Here is a 23,634-nt window from a genome sequence, read left to right on the forward strand (position 1 = left end):
CGCCACCACCCAGCTCACCCTATGTGGTCATGGGTCCCAGGGTTGCTGGGTTGTATGACTGCTCAAGAGATACCAGGAGTCCCCTCCCTGAAGCATTGCTTTTAAACCTTGGCATCTGTTTCCAATTTAAAAAGGAAGAAATTACACAGCACCGCATCTACAGGCAAGCTTCAGCTTCGTGACCACAATGATGGACACTTAATGTCTTTGGATTTAATATTTGTCATCTAGGTGGGTCCCCAGGGGACCTCCAAAGCCCCTCTGCCCAGACTCTGTGTGAGCTTCCTGGCTGGCGGCGAGCCGGCAGGGGCAGGCTTGCGGCTTCACGGCACACGACACGTGCTGCCTTCACGGTAAAGCTCCGGAACCGATCTGCATCTGGTTTCTCTGTGCAAGAGAAGGGCGGGCGGGCGCTGGCGAAGCGAAGGCAAAGTGAAGTTGCAGGAAGAGGGATGGCTCTCGAGCAAACAAGGGCAGTTTGGGATAAGTTAAAACGGGCAATTTGGCTTTTGCTGGTGGCACAAGTCTACCGTGTGAATAAATCCACATTCCCTAGATCTACGATGAGAATGAATCCGCCGTCACGTGGCGTTCGGGTCAATGTTCGCCCAAGTGAGGGATGAGAGCGTCACTGAGAGTTTAACAGCGGGTGTTTGGCATGGCGGGTGGGACAGCACGGGAGCAGTGGGACCCGGGAGAGCAGGAGAGCCAGGTGGGAGTGCAGACAGGGCAGGGACAGCGCAGGGCCGACCTTGGCTGGGAGACAGGGCAGTCTGATTTTTTTAAGGCATCCGATCAGCATAACGTGACTCAAAGGGCACAGGCCTCCCCGATGATCATGCAGCTGAAAGAGCACCCTGCCCGCTCCTCTGTGAAAGGTGCTTGGGGGCAGGACTGGGCCCCACTGGGGACTGTCTTCTCAGAGAAGACAGGAAGGGAGGACTGCAGCGCTGGGGACGGAGTGCCTCCCCCATCGACAGGCGGCTTCATCATTACCCAGCGGCGCCCATCCCATCCCAGCCCCCGCCCAGGCCGCCTAGGCCCCAGAGGGACAGCTCTTGCCCATGAACTGGCAGTGAAAAGGTCCGGCAGCCATGCTGCTCTTGGGGAGATGGAGACGGAGCTCCTGGACTGCAGGTCCATGGCCCAGTGCTGCCAGAGCCTCCCGCCACTGCCGGCGTGCTGTCCCCAGATGTCAGGGTGATGTGGTGCACTTGCTTAGCCATAGTCCGTTATTTCTAGAAGCATCCGTAGGGCCTGTGCCTTCCTGCAGAGGATGAAGGGGGTGCTGTCCTTTGACACCAAGATTGACAAGGCTGGGGCTGACGTCATCTGCCAGCCATTCATCCGACAGGTGGCAGGGAAGGGCCAGAGAACAAGATGCACCTTCAGTAATTGCTGAGGCCTGTAGGCTTTACTGGCTCCGGGGCCCCTAACAACTGAGCCCACTGCCTCCCTTGTTCACCTTCCTGCCCTTTGCTCCCCGATTCCAGCCCCGTGCTATTCCTCAGAGTGCACAGCTCTGCTCACCCCAGGACCTTGGCACCTGCTGTTCCCTAGCCACCCTATGTGGCTCTTCACAAGCTCACTGCCTTTGGGTCACCACTCAGACGTCCACTTCCCTGAGCACCGCATAGCAACTAATGGGCGGCCCTTCCCAGCTCTGTACCTGCCTGCCCCATGTCTGTCTCTGGCCCGTGACCAGGGGCTTTGAGGGCAGGGGTGTGTCTGTTCCACCCGATCCCCAGACCCCGAGCAGCATCTCTCTCAGCCAAAGAAGCAGAGCGCAGGCCCGGAGCCTGTGTCCTGACACCCCTTGGCCTCACTGGTGAACCAGGTCTGCTTCTGCTGCCCTTGGGGCCAGGGTGTGTTTGCATGGCTGCAGCTGCAGCTGCTGAGCCATGACCTTGAGCTTCCCTCATTCTGTTTGCTCTGTCCCGCCGGCTAGTCCAGGGACCTGATCCCTCTTACACAGAGTGAGGAGGATCTGGTGTGGTCCTCACCACCCTTCAGCTGCCCGCATTTCTGTGACAATCCAGGTATCCCCCTAAACCTCAGATGCTAGCTAGCTGTCCTTGCAAAAAGAGACAAAGAAACAGCATTTGGCAACAGCAAGAGCACAGTCCCTCGTGGCATTGTGGCAGTAGTGGGGGTGGCTCCTTATCCCGCGGCATTTGGCCCTGACATTTGCTGTCACTGCCTCTGCTCTTCCAGGTGTGTGCATTCACAGCCCCTCTTCCGGTGCCTGCTAGAAACTGGCATTCCCGCCTCTTAGCTGAGCTTTGCATCGACACCTGTAGTCCCCATCATCCCAGGACCTGGCTGTGCTGGGAGCCAGCCCAGTGGAGCTTCTGCATGCTTCCTGCCCTCTCCTGCAATGCCACTTTATTAAAAAGTGACTTACTAGGGAGACAGAGAAAGAAAGATAGCTGGCATCCGCTGGCCTGCTTCCCAAATGGCCCAGCAACAGACCAAAGCCGGGAGCCAGGAACTCCATCCGGGTCTCCCACGTGGGTGGCAGGGGCTGCTTTCCCGAGCTCATAGCAGGAAGGTGGATCTGAAGCGGAGTAGCTGAACTCCACCCAGGCCTCCCCTAGGCGGCAGCCATCGCCGCACATCCTTACCCCCATGCCCAGCTCCTGCCCTTGATCTTGCTGCTTGAACGGCCATCCCGACGCGACGCCCTAACAGGTGTGGCGGGAGTGTCAAGCGCATGAACCGGAAACCCTAACAACCAGCCGCATGTGGTTTGACCAGGGTCTCAGTAAGCCTCACACCAGATCAGGGGTCTGCAGCCGTCCCTCTTATCCGAGAGGGATCGGTCCTAAGACCGTGCCTGCCCCTCCCCCGCCCCCACCCCTCATTGCTACTGAAGTGACCGGAACAGTGACTTACAAACCACCAGGAAATGATGTGAAGCATACAAGGGAATGGGCATGGGTTATATGCAAATACTGCGCCATTTTACATAAGGGATTTGCACATCGTGGGCCCTGGAGCGCAGGCCACTGTTAGTTTGCTGCGATTTGGTTTTCCCACCCAGAACCTGGTCCCAGGGCTTGCCCGACACCGCCTTGCCATGCCCACCAGGTCTCCTTTAAGCCGGAACAACAGTTCTCCCGGCTTTCTCTGCCTTTCACGACCTTGACATTTGGGGGGAGGACAGGCTGGTGGTTTTGTAGAAGGTGTCTCCTTTCGAGTCTGATGGATGCCGAGCTGCACCCCGAGGACACAATCTCAAAGAGCACCCTCTGTTTTCTGCCCTCCCAGGACCTGCAATCCGGTGGGGGAGCCCCCTCTATGCAACCCGCAAGCCCGTGTGTGAGGCTAAGGACAGGCAGGAAGACGCCTCGGCTGTGCTGAGAGCCATCCAGGTGGAGAACGCGGCCCTGGGGAGGGCGCTCCTTGGCAGGAAGACGGAGCCGCCCACCAGCCCACTGCAGGTGCCAGCAGGCGCAGGGAGGGGACGGAGGGCGCTGGCTCCACAGGGGGCAGGCGGGGTCTGGGCAGGGGTGGCAAGAGCCCGTGGGGAGAAGGGAGAGGCAGGGTGGGTGTCACTGACCCCAGACTCACCTGCACTTCCTTGTTCAGGGACCTGCCAGGGTTCCCATTCTTTCCCCCTCCTTTCAGCTCTTGTTGACCTCTGAGGGCCCCCTCCTGGCTGCTCACGTGTCCCCAGTTCTGGCCGATTGCCTTGCAAACCCTGAATCCCTTGAGAGCAGGGACTGAGTGGAGTAGACAGCCAAGTCTGGCTGCCCCGGAAGGAGCTCAGGCCGCTGCAGTCCTCGCTGCTCCCCGTTGCCCTGCCCCTGGCTCTCCTCGCTTGTTCCAGGAGCTTCCCTGGCCCTGCAGCTGTTTGGCTTTGCACCTGCTGCCAGGAGGTGGGCGGGGCCAGTGCACTGGGGAGCTGGGGGCAGGGAGGGGTGGGCCTTGGATATGCCTGGGTGTAGGCATCCTTTCTCAGAAGCATGGCCCAGGACTCCCCTGTTGGGAGTAGCCCAGCTCACTCGATGCCCATGGTAACCCTGAAATGGGAAGGCCTGGTGGCATCAGCCTGTTTTGGAGATGTGGCCACAGGCACCTTAAAAGCCAGGTGACCTGCTCAGGCCGTGTCTTTGAAGTCAGCCTGCCTGCAAGCCTAGTCCCCATCCGTGCCACCCATGGTCCCCCAGGCCTTCTGGGGGTTGCTGGGGGCATTCAGAAAACACCTGGAGCTCTTGGGATGGTCCCTGTCCCTCCCTGTGCCCTTGAATACACAGTGGATGGCTTTCCTTCCACCTCACATCGTGTGACTGCACCTTTCCAGGCTGCCGAGGGACCACCAGCAAAACCCTGGGCCTGTCTGCTGACGGAGGGGGAGGTGGAGGAGGAGGAGAGCCTTGAGGTCAGTGGGAGGCCAAGAATGACACCACATCCCCCATGAGCTCCTGAGTTCTTCCCTTGCACGGTCCCCACCCAGTGCAGGTCCCCACCCAGTGTACTGAACCCTGGTATCGTTCTGCCCATTTCACGGCTAGGAAGCTGGGGGCTGGAGTGGCTTGCTCGAGGTTGCAAGTTCAAGCCAGAAGTCGCACAGGCCTGCTGACTCCAGTCCCTCCTTATGTTGCTAATTGCTGGCAAAAGCAACACAGAAGCAGACCTTAGTATCATGAAAAAGGGGGCTCACGCCTGTCTTTCGAGTTCAGGTTCAGGTAGACATGGCTCAGCCAAGGAGGCCAGCTGACAGATATGGACGAGAATGAACAAAGCGCCGAGCAGTGCATGTCTTACCCCACGCACAAGCCTGTGTCTCTGGCCACGATACAGAGGTGGCTGCGGCAGATAAGAACCCCTGGCCTCCTGGAACCTCCAGGCAGTGGGAAAGGAAGCCGGGGTCAGACCCCGGTCACAGTCCCGGCTGCTCCTGAGGGGTGGGGTGAGGGGGTCCCAGGTGTGTCCCAGAGCAGCCATTGTGGTGCAGCAACTTAAGCTGCTCCTTGGGACACTTGTGTCCCAGTTACTCCGCTTCCAGTCCAGCCCCCCGCTAATGTGCCTAGAAGGCAGCAGGTGCTGGCCCAAGTGCTTGCGTCCCTGCCACCCAGGTGGGAGACCCAGGGGGAGCTCCTGGTGCTTGCCTTTAGAAGGGCCCAGCTCTGGTTGTTGTGACTATGTGGGGAGTGAATCAGCAGATGGAAGATGTCTGTCTGTCTGTCTGTCTCTCCCTCTCTCTCTGTCGCTCTGCCCTTCAAATAAATAAATCTTTAAATAATAATAATAATAATAATAATAATAATAAAAAGGTGTGTCCTATTTGAGCGGAGCCCTGCCTTAAGAAGGCAGCAGCAGCGGGCAGCAGCATTCCAGGGGGAAGGGACACGGAGGAAGCTTTGGGGTGGGAATGCGCCTGGCTTAATCGAGGAACAGGAAGAAGACCTGTGCACGGGAGAGGAGGAGGCAGGCGCGCGCACCAGAGCGGGACGGCGTGGTGGGCGGGACAGCACCCCGGCACCGTCCTGCTGCTTTGCTTTCTGCCTGGGTCCTGCTCGGCCTGTCAGTTCCTGGTCTTCTGAAACTGTCACCAACCCTGCCCACCAGGACTGACCCCCAGGGTTGCTGGGCGACCCGAGCCTTGCCCCCCTCATGGTTTCCAATGAGTGAAATCCTCTGCAGACAGGCAGCAGGCACATTTCCAGTGTCGGTGACAGGGGCCACGGGAGGCAGGAGGCTTGGAGGACAGAGCGTGGAAGGGGCCAGGGGTGCTCCTGGGACCCTCCGTGGAGTCTGGCTGCCCATGAGCTCATGGAACAGGGATGCCATCACAGCAGTGAGAGGTTTCGCAGAGAGAGAGAGAGAGAGATGGTCTGAGAGTGCACGGAGCCTGACCGTCTCCCAGGCCCTCTCGGATCGTGGGAAGCTGGAATTGCTTGAGAAGGTTCTGGATCTAATCAGCCTTGTATTCCTGGCCCTGGGCCCGACGAGGGGACTGAGGGCCAGGGACGTGCGTGCTGTCACTCTGGCCCGGGAGTGGTACCTCCGACCCCTGTTTAATAAGCGTTTTCCATCCCCAGCCGCTTCCCAGCGCACCCATGACCGCCGCTCCAGAGCCGTCCAGGGCAGCAGAGGGAGCCAAAGGCATCGGGCAAGCTCCTGACAGTCTGCCTTCTGGGAAGCAGGTACTTCGCCACGCTGGCCCAAAACCCAAACACAGAGCCCAGCACAGCACAAGGAGGCTCTTATCAGCTCACGGTTCTTGTTGCTGCTCCATGTTATTCCAGACCATTCTAAACTGCTGCTTCAGGCCGTGCGCTCTCACCCCTTCCAGCCCTCAAGCACAAAATTCATTTGATTTCTTTCAGGCCAGCTGGCTCCTGGATTGTTCCGTTTGGTCCCAGCCTGGTAAAGTGCCAGGCTTCTGGAAGTTTCCACTGGCAGCACCCCACACAGCCCAAGGGTGGTGAACTTGCTCCCCAGCTGGCCTGGGAGTCGGGGAGGGGCCCAGCAGCACCTTTTACAGTTTCCCTGTTGAAGGCTCAACACCTGTTCCCTTCCTGTCCAGTGTCTGTCATTGCAACAGTCCAGTTTTGTTGTCAAAGGCAAAGCTTCCCCCTAGCCTTGAGGCAAAATTCACCTTCAGAAAGATGCACCGTGGCTGGGAAATCCCTCCCTCACCCGGCGGGCAAGCTCTATCCCCTTCCTGGGCTGAAGCGGCCCCTGCTCTGGCCTCCACTGTGATCCGTGTGCGGGCTGGCTCTGGGATGTGCTCGCCTCTCAGCCAGGCACGTGCACAATCCTGCAAAGCACCCAGCCCTGCACACAGCGGCCCTGGATGTGTGTGTGGGCGCCAAGCCACGCGTGAGCCTGCACCTGTGTGCTCAGAAATGAGATCGGCAGAGCAGACCTGGAGGCCAGCGGGCAGCACACTGTCTCAGACAGGGGCAGATAGCATACACTTCCCGTGTGGCACTTGTTTCTATTTCCACATGTTTGTTCTAGCAGTCTTTAAAAACATAAAGGCTGTTCTTGGCTCAAAGGTCATGCAGAGAGGGGGGCATCTGGCTCAGCAGCTCTGCTTGGGACCCCCATGTGCCTCGTTGGAGCACCTGGGTTCAAGGCCCGGCTCTGCTTCCTATCCCAGCTTCCTGCTAATGCGGCCGCTGGAGGCAGCAGCTGATGGCTCAAGTGCTTGCGTCCCTGCCACCCACGTGGGAGACCTCGATGGAGTTCTGAGCTCCTGACTTCCGCCTGGTCAGCCCAAGCTCTTGTGGGCATTTGAGGAGAAAACCAATGGATAGGAGCATTCCTCTTATTCTCTCTCTGTCTCTCTTCTCTGCCTTTCAAAGAAATAAAAATAAGCACCGTTTTTTAAATGTTTCATGCAAAAGGTGGGCTGGATTTGTCCTGCAGGCCTTATTTCAGCCGGGCCCTGCTCTTGGAGCGAGTTCTCCGTGGCTGAGGGAGGTGAGGGCTGGCTGGCCCCAGCAGCTTTGCTCCAGCTGGGCTCTGATCTCCTCCCTAATTGTCCAGCTGTTGACAAAGGGAGAAGCAGGCCTGCCTGCCTGTGTGAGCCTTGGAACCACGGGCAGGGTGCAGCCTTGCTTCCCACATTGCGACTTCTCCCCGAGGTAGGAGAGTCAGCAGGGGGGCCCTTGATGGGAAGGCCGCCTTTTGTTTATCATCTGTTACTGCCTGGTTGCTAACACGCAGTCCCATTTCAGACAGCAGCAGAAGCTTCTGGAAGTCCTGCAGGCCATGGAAAATGACCCTGCCCATCTCGGCGAGGTTGTGTCACCACCCCAGGAGTGCGCACTGGACCCTGAGGTGAGGGCCTTGACTTATGGGGGCTTCTAGATGGACTGCAGGTCCTGCCCGGAAGCCGGGAGTGGAAGCAGCCTCTGAACGCTCACTTCTGCCCTGGTCTCCATCTCCGCTCCTCCCCAGCACACAGACAGACACATAGCTGATGCAGCGGTAGAAAACAGGGAAAGAAAGATGGGGGCCAGAAATTTCTGGAGAGACATAGAACCCGAAGCCCTGAGGGAAAGGCCCCCGCCCCGCTCGCCATCAAAAAATGCAAAGTAAAACAACCCCAGCGTCCCATTTGGTGTGAGAGTTGACAAAGGACTTCTGATGGTGACCCCGAGCGCTGGCAGGGATATGGCCAAGCCGAGGCCGCCGCACCTTGCTGGCGGCTGAGCGAACAGGAAGGGCTCTTGAAAGGCCAGGCGCAGGCAGACAGAGCCCCAGAAACGCCTACGGCTCCTGCGCGGCCACCCCCTTTCTTACCCCGAGGACATCACTCAGCTGCGGGGAAGTAGGCGGAAATGAGGGGCGGGATGGAAAGAGAGGTAACCTAAATGTCTCGTGATAACGGACCTAGGCGGGGAAGTGTGCGATGTCAGCATGGCGCAGGAGTGCGAATGGCTGGAGTGGTCCTCGCGGAGACGCCGCACATAGAACTCCCAAGGGTGTAAGGTCCACTGCACAAGGCGACGTTGGTCTTCATTGAGGCCAAATGGTTGGGTCAGCCTTGCGAAGACTCAGCTGTTGAATGATTTTGTTTTGTTTTTCCAAGATTTTAGTTATTTATTTGAAAGGTACTTATAGAAAGAGAGAGACAGAGAGAGAGGTCTTCCATCTGCTGGTTCACTCCCCAGATGGCCCCACGGCTGGAGCTGCGTCAATCTGAAGTCAGGAGGCAGGAGCTTATTCCAAGTGCAGGGGCTTTCCCAGGCCATAGCAGAGCTGGATCGGAAGTGGAGCAGCCGGGACATGAACCAGCGCCCATATGGGATGCTGGAGCCACAGGCAGAGGCGTAGCCCACTGTGTCAGAGCGCCGGCCTCAGGTGCTGAGTATTGATGGGGCTGGGCACAAACTACAAAAGGCAGCAGTGCTGCATGACCAGGAGCTTTCATATTTTCGCACACTGATTTATTTGGAAGGCAGAGTGACAGAGAGATCCTCCATCAGCTGGCTCACTCCCCAGTGGCAGCAACAGCCAGTAATAGGCCAAGGCCAAAGCCAAGAGCCAGGAACTCCATCCTGGGTTCCCCCATAGAAGGCAGAGGCCCAAGGACTTGAGCCATCTTCTGCTGATTGCTTTTCCTGGTGCATTCGCAGGGAGCTGGATCAGAAGCAGAGCAGCTGGGGCTCTAGCTGGAGCTTATCTAGAATGCCAGCATCTCAAGCAGTGGCTTAACCTGCTGTGCTACAGTGCCGACACATATGGTTTATTTTTAAAATTTTTATTCATTCATTCTATTTGAAAGGCAGAGACAGAGGGAGAGAGCAATCCGTTGGTAATGCTCACACATGCTCCAAATGCTCACACCAGCCAGTGCTGAACCAGACCAAAGCCAGGAGCTAGGACTTCAATCTGGGTCCCTCATGTGGGTGGCACAGACGCAGATACTCGAGCCATCACCTGCTGCCTCCCCAGGTGAGCACTAGCAGGAAGCTGAGATCAGAAGCCGAGCCAGGACTTGAACCCAGGCACTCCTGTATGAGCTGCAGGTGTCCCAACCTCTGCACGCACTGCCTGCCCCTCATCCTGGCTTTAATCTGGTGCCATCACATGGAGATCGTGTGACCTTGGGTGGCTGTCACATAGGAGAAATAACCTACCCACCCTCCCCCCAGGACCCCGCGAGGATGTCACAGGTGTGGTTCAGGGCGGGGAGGAACTGGTACCAGCCTCTGAAAGTTTGCTATCTGCAGCAGTCGGCTCCTTGCTTGCCCTGCCTGGAACAGTTGCTTGCTTAGCTGTAGGGATTCTAAGCGTAGTGCAACTTCAGGCACACGAGAAAGAGCTTGGATCGTTCACATCCCTTTGTATTGTGGGAGACATCAGAAAACGCAGGGCAAACTGACTTAGGCAACAGAGAGGAGAAAGATTACCAACACGTGTCACCACCAGTTCCACGGAGGGGACCGGGTGGGGCTGGATCCGGCAGCTCACACCCTGTCTCTCTGCTGGGTCCCCACAGCGTCAGCTGCACCCCAAGGCTCCAATCCCCAGTGCTCTCTGCCCAGGTGCCTGATAGTGGGCGGAGCTCCCAGCTTGTGCTGGGAGACTCTCAGACCCCACTGTTGGGAGAGAAGACCGCCCTCGCCCCCCCCCACCCACACAAAGCAGAGATTAGGACAGGCCAGGACATCACCGAGCTGTGCCCTCCTGGTGGCCCAGGGACACACACAGGGTGCCCTCCTCGGGGTGGGAAGAGCTCGGTCCTCCTGTGTCTCATGGCTGAGAAGAGAGGAGTGACTTTGCCGCAGGGCAACCATGCGGTCTCAGGGAGAGAGGGGACAGTGGACGCTGGGGGCTTCCCAGCCCGCATTGCCTCCAGACCCCCAGGAGGGGCCTCCGACGGGCAATACAGAAAGCAGGTGGCGGTCCTGTGGCGAGTCGTGATGTCCTGGGTGAACGGGCCCGCAGCCCTCACAGAGCTCAGCTCAGGAGTTGGCACGCATGACGTGGAGCCGGGCAGCAGCCCCGGCAGCCCCCTCCTGCCGTGCAGCCCCTCTGCAGCCCCGCCGAGCCAGGTGAACAGCCTTGCCGCTTCTTCACGCCTCCCAGGCTGCCCACCAGCTCCTGGAGTGCGCCCCACAAGCAGGAGCTCATTACCCTGCCCCGCCTCCCCCACCCCAAGTCAGCCAGGCTGGTGTAAGTCTGTCAGCAGGCCCAGTGCTGGGCCCAGCAGCTGTTGTGACGCCCATGTAGCAAAATGTTACATTGGAAGTCCACGCTGCAGGGACGAGGTAAGAGCTTTTTTGCGGAGCGTGGCCTCAAAGCTGTTCCCGCGCAGCCCAAGGTTGTAAAAAACTTTCGGCTTACGCACGTGTCAAGAAGTGAAAGGCCTAATTACTGCTGGTTAATAAGGCAATGTGTCTCAACATTAATAGTGATTTTGTATTTAGTAGTTATGCCACGTAGTGCGTTAGGACAAGTGCACCATGATTAGAAACAAAGGAGTCAAGTAGTGCCAATAAGCATTTCACAAAAATCAACAAAAAGCACTTTAGACTTTGGCCCACCAGTCATTAGGGCAATTTACGAGGAGGCATTAAACACTGACAAGAAACAGCTCACCCTAGACAAGATAAAACAAAGGGAGCTGAGGTGTTAGCTTTAGAGAGCTGGGGTGTAAATTAGGTCCCGGGTCATCAGAAAGTTTAGGCAGCATAGGAATGAGAAAGCTACATTCAATCTTACATAGGTGATATATGGAACTTGAGCTAACAAGCACCACCATCTGATTACTCCCCTGTCCCAGGTTCTCCTAATGAGAGGTTAACTAGTAACCTGACCTTTACCTTTTTCTTAAAAGTAGGACTGCGAATCATCACCACAATGTCTCCCTGTGTCTCTTGTAAAGTTAATCATGTAACCCCATTAGCCTTAACAAGTTTTGTAATCTTGAAATTTCTTTTGTCTTCAGCAATGTAAGCTTCCCTATATAAGCTCTGGACTTGAAGGGGGCACACAGTGGAAGTTAGTGGAGCGCCCTTCACGGCCATCCTGCAGCCTGGCCCGGGACCCAGGGCCACACCTTCTCGGAGTCCTGCTTCCCCCTACCAGCACCGAATGTTTCCCTTCCTTGAAATTATCTAGCAGGTTTTCACAACCTTGGCATTTTCCCTTCCTGCCACTTGCAAGTCAGACCAAGACAAAACGACCAGCCACAGGGTCTTCACCGTGCACCCCTTCGGTTCATTCACAGTTACCTTCAGGGGGGCCTGAGGGACTGAGACAGGGCTGCCTGCAGGCCGGGGCCCAGGGCAAGATGAAGAGCGTTCCTCGGGTGCTCTCTTGTGCCTTTTAAATTCCCTGCCCTGTCCTTGTGGTATCTCTTCCAAAGAAGGGTGCAAAGAGTGTCTTCGGAGCTATAATCCAACTTTGACCTAACTGCATAGTCTCGAGAAGACCAAAGACCCACTCCCAAAGCTGATGACCTGCAACTTCGGGGCCCCCAAGCCATTCTCCTAACTTCTACTGTAGTTCCCTCATCTGTAAAATGGGCACCAAAAAAAAAAAAAAAAAATGATTCTTATATCAACGCAACACACAGGCTCCTGTGTGAGCAGCAGGAGTTTTGCGTGGTGCTTGGGTCTCCTCTGGGCTCCAGATACCAGATCTTGCTGTTCACCAAGAGTGATAGCACCAAGGAGTAGATGTCACTAACCCCATTTCAAAGAGAAAACGAGAAAACAAGGCTTTAAAACCCCCAGCTGTAGCTAGCCGCATTCTGGTCTTGACCCTGTGGACAGGTGAGAGATGAGGGAGATAACCTGTTGCAGCTCTTAGACTATCATCAGCAAAACTCGAACCTGGCTCACTTTAGTGCATTTTTAAAAAATAAAGGAGAGAGAGGGGCCAGCACTGTGGGGTAATAGGTGAAGCCTCCACCTGCAGTGCCTGCATCCCATATGGGCACCGGTTTGTCCCAGCTGCTCCACTTCCGATCCAGCTCTCTGCTAATGCGACTGAGAAAACAGCAAAAGATGGCTGGCCCAAGTGTTTGGGACCCTACACCCACATGGGAGACCCGGAAGAAGCTCCTGGCTTCTGGCTTTGGATCAGCCCAGCTCTGGCCATTGCGACCAGCTGGGGAGTGAACCAGTGAGTGGAAGACCTTTCTGTCTCTCTCTCTCCCTCTCTCTGTCTCTGTCTATAACTCTGCCTCTCAAATAAGTATATACATCTTAAAAAGAGAAACAGAGAAAGAGAGGGAAGGAAAGGAGAGAAAGAGAAAGAAGAGAAGGTGTTTCAAGTCTTTGCTGGGCTCACCACTGCAGCCAGCCCAGAAGGCCCCACAGTCATGGTGGAGTTGTACTAGTATCCTGGGGTCTGGTCTTCTTTGCAGGGGGAGGGAACAGAGCGTGCCTTTTGGATGGCTGGTCAGTCTGTCCGTCAATCCGTCAGTCTGTTTGTTGGTTGGGTGGTATGTCGATCTTTTGCTCTGCTGGGGATGTACAGTCCCCAGAGAGGAACACTCATGCTCCCCCTGGCTCTGAGAGGGCACCCAGATGCTGGGGCCACCGGCACCCCAGGAGGGTAGGGAAGCATCCTCCTTGAAGAAATTCCAGATTGTTAGGTCAGGGAAGGCAGCAGAGACGTGAGACAGCTGGGAACCAGCTGTGCCCAGGCTTGGACCAGGCGGATCTGAGCCCCTTTCCAGGTGAGCAGCCCTGGGAGCCCCACCTCTGAGAGAAACAGGCCCTGTGGGGTCACGGCTGTGTGGATGCCGTGGCCTGCACCTCTCTGCTGTGCCTGCGGATTGGAGTCTGTGGGCTTTGATTTGTCCTGCTTGTACTCTATCCCCAGTACATAAGAGAGGGCAATAGTCAGGCACCGAAGCTTGCTGTGGGGTGGCAGTGAGGACTTTGGCCTGTGGTTTGGGTATTTGGGGATTTGTGGCTTCTGTTTTTAGTTTTCTGTCCTGAGGTTGGGACATAAGCAGCTGTGTCTCCCAGGGCCTGCAAGGGGGTGGGCCGGGTTGGGTGCCCCCTGCCTCCTGGAGGGCCATCCTGCATGCCAGGCCTGGGACTCCCAGGACACAGAACCCATCAGAGCCATCAGGTCCACTGTGTGTGCCAGCCAGGGCCTGGCGCACCTCCTCATTCAACCCTCCCCCTGCGATGAGGCTCCCCGTTTTATCCCCAAGAAACCCAAGTCCCATGGCTTCCCCTAACTGTAGAGCAGTGGCTGGGGCCCAGCTGACAGCTGAGCTGAGGTCCCCAGGAGTGGAGGCTGGGTTCAGAAGAGCAGGGGCTGCAATGGAGGCACTGGGGGCTCCACCAGACTTTCCTCCATCTATGCCCACCCCCTTTTCTCTCCCTGGCCACGCCCTGGCCTACAGCCTCAAGGTGACCCCTGATTTTATGCCCAGCCCTGCCTGCTCCTCAGAGTCCCCACCATGAATGTCAGCTTGTCCTTCAGAGATCTGAAACCAGAGCTGGAGTCCCACTGCCCCCCAACCACATGTGTCTTCTCCTCTAGGTGTATCTGCTCACCGAGCGCTCTGCTGCCCGAGCCCACCCGTTGGAGTCTGTAGGAGTCTGCACCATCAGCGGTTCCCTGCGAGCCTGTGATTAGCTCCAAATCAAAAATTAAAGTCTGTGCCACGCACTTTTCTGTCCTGGAATGCAATGTGGACAGGACACTGTCCCTACCACCTTCCCGCAGGCCGCCACATCCTATTGCTCCTGCCCCCACCATGGAGCCCGAATCCGGTCCCTTCTCCCTATGTCTGCTGCCAACTCAGCTTCAGTCGCGTGTGGATTATAAAACAGCCTCCATTTCTTACTTTCTTCTGTTCTCGTGCCGCCCACTGCGTTTTCCACTCTGTGTCCAAGGCGATCAGATTGTGCCCTTCCCCACCTAGAAGCCCCACCGTCACTTCTCATTGCACTGAGGAATAAAACCCAGGTCCCTCTCCTGTGAGCAGGCCCCTCCTTCCTCTCTGCCCTCCTCTGACCTCCACCCCCTACTCGGCAAACACACCCCTTGCACACAGGGCTCCCGCAGCCACAGGCCTGCCTTCTGCTCCTCTGAGCTGCCAAGTTCATTACCACCTCTTCAGAATTTCTTCCCTCCAGATTTCCAAGTGGCTTCTTGACACTCAGATCTCAGCCCCAAATATCACTTTCTCAGCGAGACCTTCCCTGACCCAGCAACTTTGGAAGAGTCCTGGCCCCTCCCCCTATAGCCAATGTCACGTTGTCATTTGTCACTTTCTTCAGAGCACCCTCACTGTGAGACCTGTGTTGTTCACATGTTTACTCTCTGACTTCTCCATTGAGGGCTTAGGCTTTGATTTGCCCTAATTGTACTCTATCCCCAGCACAGAAAAGAGTGCAATACTCATGCAATCTCTTTTTTAACCTTTTTATTTGGAAAGAATTATAAATCCCCAGGAAATTGTAAAAAATAGTCCAGAAACAGAAAAACAATAGAGAAAAGTCAATGAAATTAAAGTTAGTTGTTTGAAAGGATCAATAAAACTGACAAATCTAGCTAGGCTTGGGAAAGGGAAAAAAAAGAATGAAAAGATTCATATTAATAAAATCAGGATATCACTACCGATCTTACAGAAATGAAAAAATTTGTAAGAGTCTTATGAATAATTGGATGCCAACAAACTAGATATAGATAAAATGGAAAAATTCTTAGGAAGACACAAATTACCAAAGCTGACTCAAGAAGAAATAGAAAACCTGAATAGACCTATAGGAAATAAAGAGACTGGGTTAATAATCAAAAGCACTTCCCACAAACAAAAGCCCAGGACCAGATGGCTTCACTGAATTCTACCAAAGTGTTAACCCCTAGTCGGGGCCAGCATTGTGTTGTAGTGGGTTCAGCTGCTGTTTGCAGCACTGGCATCCCTATCAGAGTGCTGGTTCAAGTCCCTGCTGTTGTATTTACAATCCAGCTTCCTGCTGCTGTGCCTGGGAGGGCAGTGAATGATGGCACAAGTACCTGGGCCCCTGCCACTCATGTAGGAGACCAGGATGGAGTTCCTGGCTCCTGGCCTAGGCCTAGCCCAGTCCTGTGTATTATACAACTATGTGAAGATGTGAACCAGTGAATGACAGATCTCTCTCTCTCTCTCTCTCTCTCTCTCTCTACCTCTACCTCTCTCTCTCTCTCTTTCTCATCTTTTGCTGTCACTCTTTCACACAAATAAATAAAATCTTTTTTAAAGAATGAACACCAATCCTTCATAAACCCTTCTAAAATGAGGGTATGCTTTTCTTTGAGGCCAGGATTATCCTGATTGCAAAACCAAAGACATTGTAAGAAAGGCAGCTAGAAACCAATATCCCTCATGAAATTAGATGTAAACACTCTGAACAAAGCACTAGCAAATCGGATCTGGCAGTTGATAAGGAGAACTACACATCAAGACCAGGTGAAATTTATCCCAGTAATGCAAAGCTTGTGCAACATTAAAAAAGGTGTGTTACAACATATTAATACGACAAAGGGGGAAGTAGCCTGATGGCATCTCATAGAGGTAGACAAGGCGTTTGACCCAATCCAGCAGTCTTTGATGGCTTCGAAAGAAAAGCCACCAGGAAGACAGCATCCTCAGCCTCCCCTTCAACCTTTGGCAAAGGACATCTCTGAAGCCACCACAGCTGACGTCAGACTTCGCAGTGGAAGACCGAAAGATCAGGAACGAAGCAGGAAGGCCTGCTTCCACCACTCCTCTTCCGTGGGCGGTTAAGTGAGCAAATAGAAAGGAAGATATGAAACTGTGTTTGCGGTTAATATGATCTCACATACAGAAAATATACCAGGAAGGCTCAAATTGAGCTCAAGTTTACAAGGTAAGAAATCAATATACAAAAATCAGTTGTGTCTCTATGCACTAGCAATAACCAATCTAAAAAGAAAATTCAGAGAACAATGCTGTTCGTAATACTTATCAAAATAAAGAGCTAGGAATAAATTTCACCTAAGAAGTACCACACATGGACACACTGGAAAGTACAAAATATTGTCAACAGAAATCAAAGACCACCTAAATAAATGGGAAAGCGTTCATGTTTATGGACTCCCCAAATTGATCTACAGATTCAATGCAATCCAATCAACAGTCCAGCTGCCTTTTTTGAGGAATTTATAAGCCGATCCTAAATAGGCACATAGGAATTCAAGGGACCCGAGATAGCCAAAACAGTGTTGAAAAAGAAGGACAAGGACTCACACTACTCAGTTTTCAAAACTTACTGCTGAACTACAGTAATCAAAATCGCATGCTCCTGGCATAGATCCTCCGGTGGATCTGTGGAATAGAACTGAAAGTTCAGAAATAAACGCCTACTTCTACGGCCAGTTGATTTCGACCACAGTGGCAAGGCCATGCAGTGAAGAAGCCATGATCTTTTCAACAAGTGCATTTCCACATCCAAAAGAATCAAGTTGGACTCCTGCTTCAAACCACATCCAAAACCAACTTAATGGATCAGAGACCTAAAGGTAAGAACTGAAGTTCTAAAACCCTTACAAGAAAACAGAGATGTAAATCTTTGAGCCTTGAATTTGTCAGTGGAATCTTAGATCTGACACCCAAAGTACAAGCAACTGAAGAAAAAAATTGACAGATCAAGTATTTAAAACGTGTTTGCTTCAGATGCACTATTAAGAAGGTAAAAGGATAACCATAAACTGAGAGAAGTATTTCCAAACTCATGTGTCTGACAAGGACCTAGTATCCAGAATATATAAAGAGAAGAACTCTGAAATTTAACAGCAACAAAAACCCAATTCTAATGTGGCTAGAGGACTGTTAATAGCCATTCTTCCAAGAAGATATACTAATGGCTAACAAGCACATGCAAGGATTCTCAGCAGTGTTAATCATTAGGGAAATGCAAATCAGTATCACACCTCACACCCACAGTGATGGCTGTCATTCTTACAAATGAAAGAAAAGAGAAAGTGACAAGTGTTAGGACCAGCACCTGGAGAGCTTGGAGCCCCCGTACTTTGCTGTCAGAGATGTGAAAGTTCAGAGATGCAGTCACTGCGGGAAACAGCTTGGCCGTTCCTCAAAGTGCACTGTGGCGTTACCCCGTGTCCTGACAACGCCACGCCTAGATCTGTACCCGAGAGAAATGAGAACACTGAGGTATATATTTGACAAGCTTGGGCATGCATGTTCATGGTGGCAGGCTTCATAGTAGCCCCAGTGTCCATCAGCTGCTGAGTGGTTAAGCTGTGTGGTGTAGGGTGTGGTGAGACATCACTCAGCCTTAGGAAGGAAGCACTGATGCCTGCGGCCACGTGCATGATGCTGCGTGAAAGCAGCCACCCAGGAGGCCACATATTGTATGTTCCCATTTGTAAGAGGCTCCCGGGACAGGCGAGTCTAGGGACAGAAGCAGATCAATGGTCGCCAGGGCTTGGAGTGGAGAGTGACTACTAATGGGGACATGGGTCTTTGTGGGCAATGAACAGCGTTGGGAGAAGATAGTGGTGATAGTTATTAAACTGAAAAAAAAAAAAAAAAAAAAAGACAAAACCCTGAATTGTACATTTGAAAATGTTGGGTTTTATGGTATGTGAATCCTATCTCCTTTAAGACAAAAGGGATGGAGAGATGCCACAGGCCCCTGCTCAGCTTCCCTCACAGGTAACATCCTGTGTATGTGGTCAAAACCAGGACCTCAACATAGGTGCAAAGTCCAGACCTTCACGCCCTCACTTGCATGCGATGTGTGTGTGTGTGTACAGTTCCACGTGGCTCCCACCATATCGGTCCAGCCCAGACCCATCGCCGCAAAGGGCTCCCCGTACCTCCCTCTCCGCCGCCGACACTGCTCTCCGTCCCGTGCTCCCTGACGTTTTACGAATGCTGTAAATATGGCCTCCTACGGTGCGCGGTCTTGCCGAGGTGGTCTTTTCCTCTGCCTGCCTAGTGCCCTTGACCTCCTCCCAAGTTGTTAGGTATCTCAGTCATTCTTTCCTTCGTGATGTGATGGTTCAGTAAGTTGGAGCTGGTTCTGAGGACAGCCCTGTGTCCCTGTGGGTGACAGATCCTATTAGGAAAAGCTGGACTGGAAAAGCCCCTTAGCTTAGGAGCTGCAGAGAGACTTCCCTGATCATTCATGCCACAGACCCAGAACATTTCTTATTTGCATCGTAGAGTTTAGGCCCCAAAAGAAACCCATGTCCCATTTTTAAAAAAGATTTATTTATTTATTTATTTGAAAGAGTTACAAAGAGAGAGAAGGAGAGGCAGAGAGAGAGAGAGAGGTCTTCCATCTGCTGGTTCACTCCCCAGTTGGCCACAGCAGCCAGAGCTGCACTGATCCGAAGCCAGGAACTTCCTCTGGGTCTTCCCACATGGGTGCAGGGTCCCAAGGACTTGGGCCATCTGCTACTGCTTTCCCAGGCCATAGCAGAGAGCTGGATCAGAAGTGGAGCAGCCAGGACTCGAACCAGTGCCCAAATGGGATGCCGGCACTGCAGGCAGTGGCTTTAGCCACTACAACGCAGTGCCAGTTCCCCGTGTCCCCATTAATAACCATTCTCCACTCCACCCCGTTGGCAGCCATCAGCCTACTTTCTGTGTATAGGTTTGCCTGCCCTGGACATCTCTTATAAATGAGATCGTACTGTGTCTGGCTGCTTCCACTCCGTGTCGTGTGCTCCAGGTCCATCCACGCTGCAGCGTGCATCAGCGCTTCCCTCCTTTTTATGGCTGAATGACACCCGTGGCACAGCCAGAGCACACTGGATCTGCCAGTCATCGGTTGCATCCTGACCCCTGTCGGCTGTTAGGAACAATGCCGCTAGGCACATTCATAGACAAGCCTTTTTTTTTCCCCCTTCTTGGCAGTTGTACTAGTTTGCCCTCCCTGATGGCACTGAGTTGTTCGAATGTCTAATTCTGCTTTCCAGTCAAACTTGGCATTTGTAGGGCAAATGTGTAGCAGATGCTGTTGGTGCCACCCATACTGCTTCGCTCTGCCACTTCAGTGCATACTTGTTGCACCGGTTATCAGTCAGCTTTCGTTATAACAAAGCACCAGGGGCAGCCCGATCAAGAAAAGAGATCTGTTTTGGCCTACAGTCTGAAGGCTCGAAATCCCACCACGATGATGCAGGCTCTGGCCAGAGTCCCCATGGGCTACATCTCATCATGGCAGGAGCAGTGTCTGTCTGGCTCTCTCCTTTTTATTTTCTTTTTTTTTTCCCCAAGATGTATTTACTTATTTGAGAGGCAGAGTTACAGACAGAGAGGGAGAGACAAAAAGAGAGAAGAGAGGTCTTCTATTTGCTGGTTCACTCCCCAAATGACCGCAACAGCCAGAGCTGAGCTGATCTGAAGCCAAAAGCCAGGAGCTTCTTCCAGGGGTCCCACATGGGTGCAGGGGCCCAAGGATTTGGGCCATCTTCTACTGCTTTCCCAGGCCATCAGCAGAGAGTGGAGCAGCTGGGTTTCTTACCAGTGCCCATATAGGATGTAGGCACTACTATGCCACAGCGCCGGCCCCTGTCTCCTTATAAAGCCACCAGGACTGACTCATGGGGGCTCTGCCCCTACCACCTGGTCCAGTCTAAACACCCCTCAAAGGCCTCACCTCCCGATATTGCAATGCGATGCAGTGGCCGACCTCTGAGTAACCGTTAACATAGGACTTTGCGGCCGGGACTCCTGTGTGAGCTAAGAGGCCAAATATTCAAACCCTTGTTCTTCCGACCACCAGCACTGCTGTTTGTCCCCTGGATTTGCTTGTGCTGGTCCGTGGAGTTGCTATGCTGGTTCCTGATTCCCTGCAGGCCTGAGCTCCGGTGCCCACCAGAGCAGCTGGCTTGCTCGCACACCTGTCGCGAGCTGCCTTCCCGGCTCTCCGGCTGGTGCTTCCTGCACTGCCTAAACAAACTGCTTAATGCTGGGCTCCTTGCCGCAGGCTCTGCCTCAGGGGAAAGTCCAAACTGGGGCCGAATGAATGAATGAATGAATGAATTTGTGAAGACTCAATCCGCCATCTTGAGCAGCCTTGGGCAAATCCCAGCCCTGCGGGAGCTCTGGTCTCTGGAACCGCAGCAGGGCCTGCTCCCAGCTTCAGAGAGAACCAGGGGTCTTTCTTAACCGCCTGTGGTGGGGAGGGAGGGCACCGCCGGCGGCCGCTCTGCCTGCTGGCCTGGCACCTGGGGCTCAGCCCGGCGTGCACCGGCCCCGCCCTCGGCCGCCTCCTGCCAGTCCTGCTCTGGCAGGATTCTATCTGTGGCCAGGAAACATCAGAAGCTCAGCTGCTAATGAGGCCCCGAGCCCCACACAGGTTAATGTTCTCTGACTTTGAACACCACGGCTCCCACTTAGGCTTCCTGCTGTTCCCCCCCGCTGACAGCGACGTGAAGGGAAATCCATTACAGCCCACCTCGGAGGGTCAGCGTCCCGTCAAGCAGCCACAGGGACCCATTTTTGGCGCCTGCGCAGCCAGGAAAGGACACTCCCGCCCTGGATTCCGCACTGCCTTCGCCTCTCGACCCCTGGCAGCTGCCCAGAGCACTCTGAGTCCTTGCGGGGCTGGAGGCTTGGCCGCTGGAAGAAGTCAGAACCCCTGCGAACTTGTCTCTCCCCCTTAACAGAAGCCGCCTCCTCCCTCCTGACGGGCGCTGTTGGCACCACAACAGACCTCCTTTGTCCTGGCCCGCAGCTGGGGCTTGAGCCTCTCCCTCCCATGCCCTGGGGGCCAGCACAACCCCAGCGGCTTTCCCTGGCTCCTGCTAGGAGCAGGCGCAGGAGTCGGTGGAGGTGTTCTCAGATGCAGGGTGAGGCTCCTTGTGCAGCAGGGTCACCACCAGGCCAGTGGCAGGGCTCAGCAGGTGCTCATGCTGCAGCCCCTGAGTGAGGACCCCAGACTCAGCCGCCTGCAGGGGCTGGGCGGGCACATACAGAGGGAAGTGAGGCAGTAGGGAGTAGTGGGGACTGTGGCCCACTAGAGAGCCACCACCCTGGCTCCAGGCTGTGGCATGGCAAGGGAGCTGCTGCTTGAGATGCCAGCATCCCGAATCCCAGTGCCTGCGTTCCAGGGCCAGCCCCACTCTCCATTCCAGCGTCTGCTCACGGCCTCCCAGAGTCAGCAGATGACGGCTCGGCACTTGGATGCCTGCCCTCCCAACAGGGATCGGGATTTGATTCCTGGCTCCTGGCTCAGGCCAGGCATCTGGGGAATGAAGCAGCAGTGGGAGATATCTCTCCCCACCTCCTATCTCTGCCTCTCAAGTAAATAAGTAAAATAAATAAGAAGACAGCTGTTAGCAGGTGCATTTCATCGATCCACTCCTTCAGTCATGTCTTCATCTTCCAAAGCTTCTGCTGTCCTTTGTGCATGGCCAGGGGACTGTGCTGAACCCTGAGGGTTCTGGGCTGAGTTCCATACGGGCAGGCACTTCCTTTAGGGGCCTCACAGCTGAGTGGGGAGTGAGGGGTCAGCATGCAAGCAGGTCACGTGGGCCAGAAAGGCACGTGGACATCGCAAGGTGCTGGGTGCAGCCGGGGGCCAGAGTAACCGGGTCAGAGGAAGAGGTGATCGTGCCAGCTGCATCCTGGATTTCCCAGGGCGGGAGGACCACTACAAGGAAGCAGAGGCCCAGCCCGTGCAAAGGCACGGCGGTCGAGCCGGCGTGGACACAGCTGGGACAGCTGTCGGCTTTCCCGGCGGAGAACAGGGAGCTATCTGAAAAGAGAAGCGAGGAGCTGGCTTCCTCCTGATGTGGCTTGCTCCAAAGTGCGTATGACACAGACTGTGGTTGGTGGGAATGAGAAATGACACGGAGGCCCCCTGCCCGCTCTGCCCCTCTAGTCTTGAAGAGTAGCCTTGGCTGCCACTCATGGAGGCGGAAGGCGGGGCGGAAGCTGCAACCCGAGACCTGCAGACTTGGAAACCCTGAAAGGGAACAGAATAAATCCCAAGGCTCAGTGCCGTGGCCCCGTTCCCACTGAATGCCTAAGCCAGTTTTCTTTCTTTGCTATTTTTAAATTTGAGAAAACTCGGCAGGGTTTCACAAAAGAAAAGCATATGCTGTGTCTGCCAGGTTAATCAGACAAACAGCCCAAGCAAACGGTGGTTCTTGCCCACCCTCTCCCTGGCATCTCTCCCCAACCTGCACCCCCACCCCCAGGCTGGCGGGCAGATCAGAGGGGCCCACGCGCAGCTTTGCAGGGGGGGCGGGGTTATTAGCATACTGCGAGGCGCAGTCCAGGTGGGGGTGATCTGAGACCCCACCTGTGCTGGGTTGTGACGGTGGCCTGGAGTCCTGGCCTGGCCCCCTCCTGCTTCCGGTCAGCCCAAAGGTCCCCGCCATTTTCCTCTGGGGAGCGACTGGAATGTGCCTAACCACCGCCCTCTCTCACTGGCCTTTCAGAGTGCAAAGGACGCCTCCCCGTGGGTGTGTCCCTTCCACCCGCCGCTGCAGCTCTTTTTCGTCATCCGCAACACCAGACAGCTGAGCAACTTCGGGCTGGCCGAGATCAAGGTGTGGAATTACTGGACGGCAGACGACGTGAGTATCTGGCCGGGCGGGTGGAGGCGCTCAGTGGTCAGCCAACAGCCCGATTCCTCCAGTGGCATAGGGGGTCCGAGGAGGCCCCGCTCTTTCACCTGGGTTTGTCAGAGCCCCCCAGGAACACAGCTGAGACTCGGTTAGCCAGACAAGACACAGAGAGGCCATGGAACTGGCCCCAGGTCACACAGCCAGTAAGTGTCAGAGAACCTGAACCCATCAATTGGACCCCAGGCCCAGTCTCTTAGTTATCACCTGTCACACGCGTAGCCGCAGTGACACCGCCGCCCTGGGTCTTGCTAAACTGCAGGTTCTCATTCAGCAGCGTCGGTCAGGGCCCAGGATTCCACATCTCTTCGTAGCTCTCAGGCGCACAGTCCTCTGGTATGGGACTCCCCCCGCCCACACACACACACTCTGTGCAGTGGGCCCTGGCCTACAGCTGCCGTGCGCCCCCCAGGTCCAGACCCCACCCTGAGCCCTTCGAGCCTCACACTGTCTCCCCTTCCCTGGCCTTCCCTCCACGCCGTGTTCATTTGTGTTGGCTCCTTCGTTTCGTGTGTATGAGTGAGCACGGACTAGGCGCCGTCGGGCTGCGTGAGAGATTCTGACGGTGCTGTGCTCCGAGCC

At 54.8% G+C, this 23,634-nt stretch overlaps 1 protein-coding gene across 1 annotated transcript in view; it reads left to right on the plus strand.

Annotated features, from left to right (window-relative positions):
- The first annotated feature begins 1,276 nt into the window (after positions 1-1,276).
- LOC133750452 (katanin-interacting protein-like) overlaps positions 1,277-23,634 on the plus strand; it is a 64,356-nt gene continuing 41,998 nt past the window's right edge. The window contains exons 1-5 of the mRNA XM_062180056.1: positions 1,277-1,391; positions 3,271-3,443; positions 4,307-4,384; positions 6,048-6,152; positions 22,867-23,004. Of these exons, the coding sequence (XP_062036040.1) occupies positions 1,277-1,391; positions 3,271-3,443; positions 4,307-4,384; positions 6,048-6,152; positions 22,867-23,004 (609 nt within the window). The remainder of the gene's footprint in view (positions 1,392-3,270; positions 3,444-4,306; positions 4,385-6,047; positions 6,153-22,866; positions 23,005-23,634) is intronic.

Source organism: Lepus europaeus, chromosome 21 (genome assembly GCF_033115175.1).
Source record: "Lepus europaeus isolate LE1 chromosome 21, mLepTim1.pri, whole genome shotgun sequence".
NCBI lineage: Eukaryota > Metazoa > Chordata > Mammalia > Lagomorpha > Leporidae > Lepus > Lepus europaeus.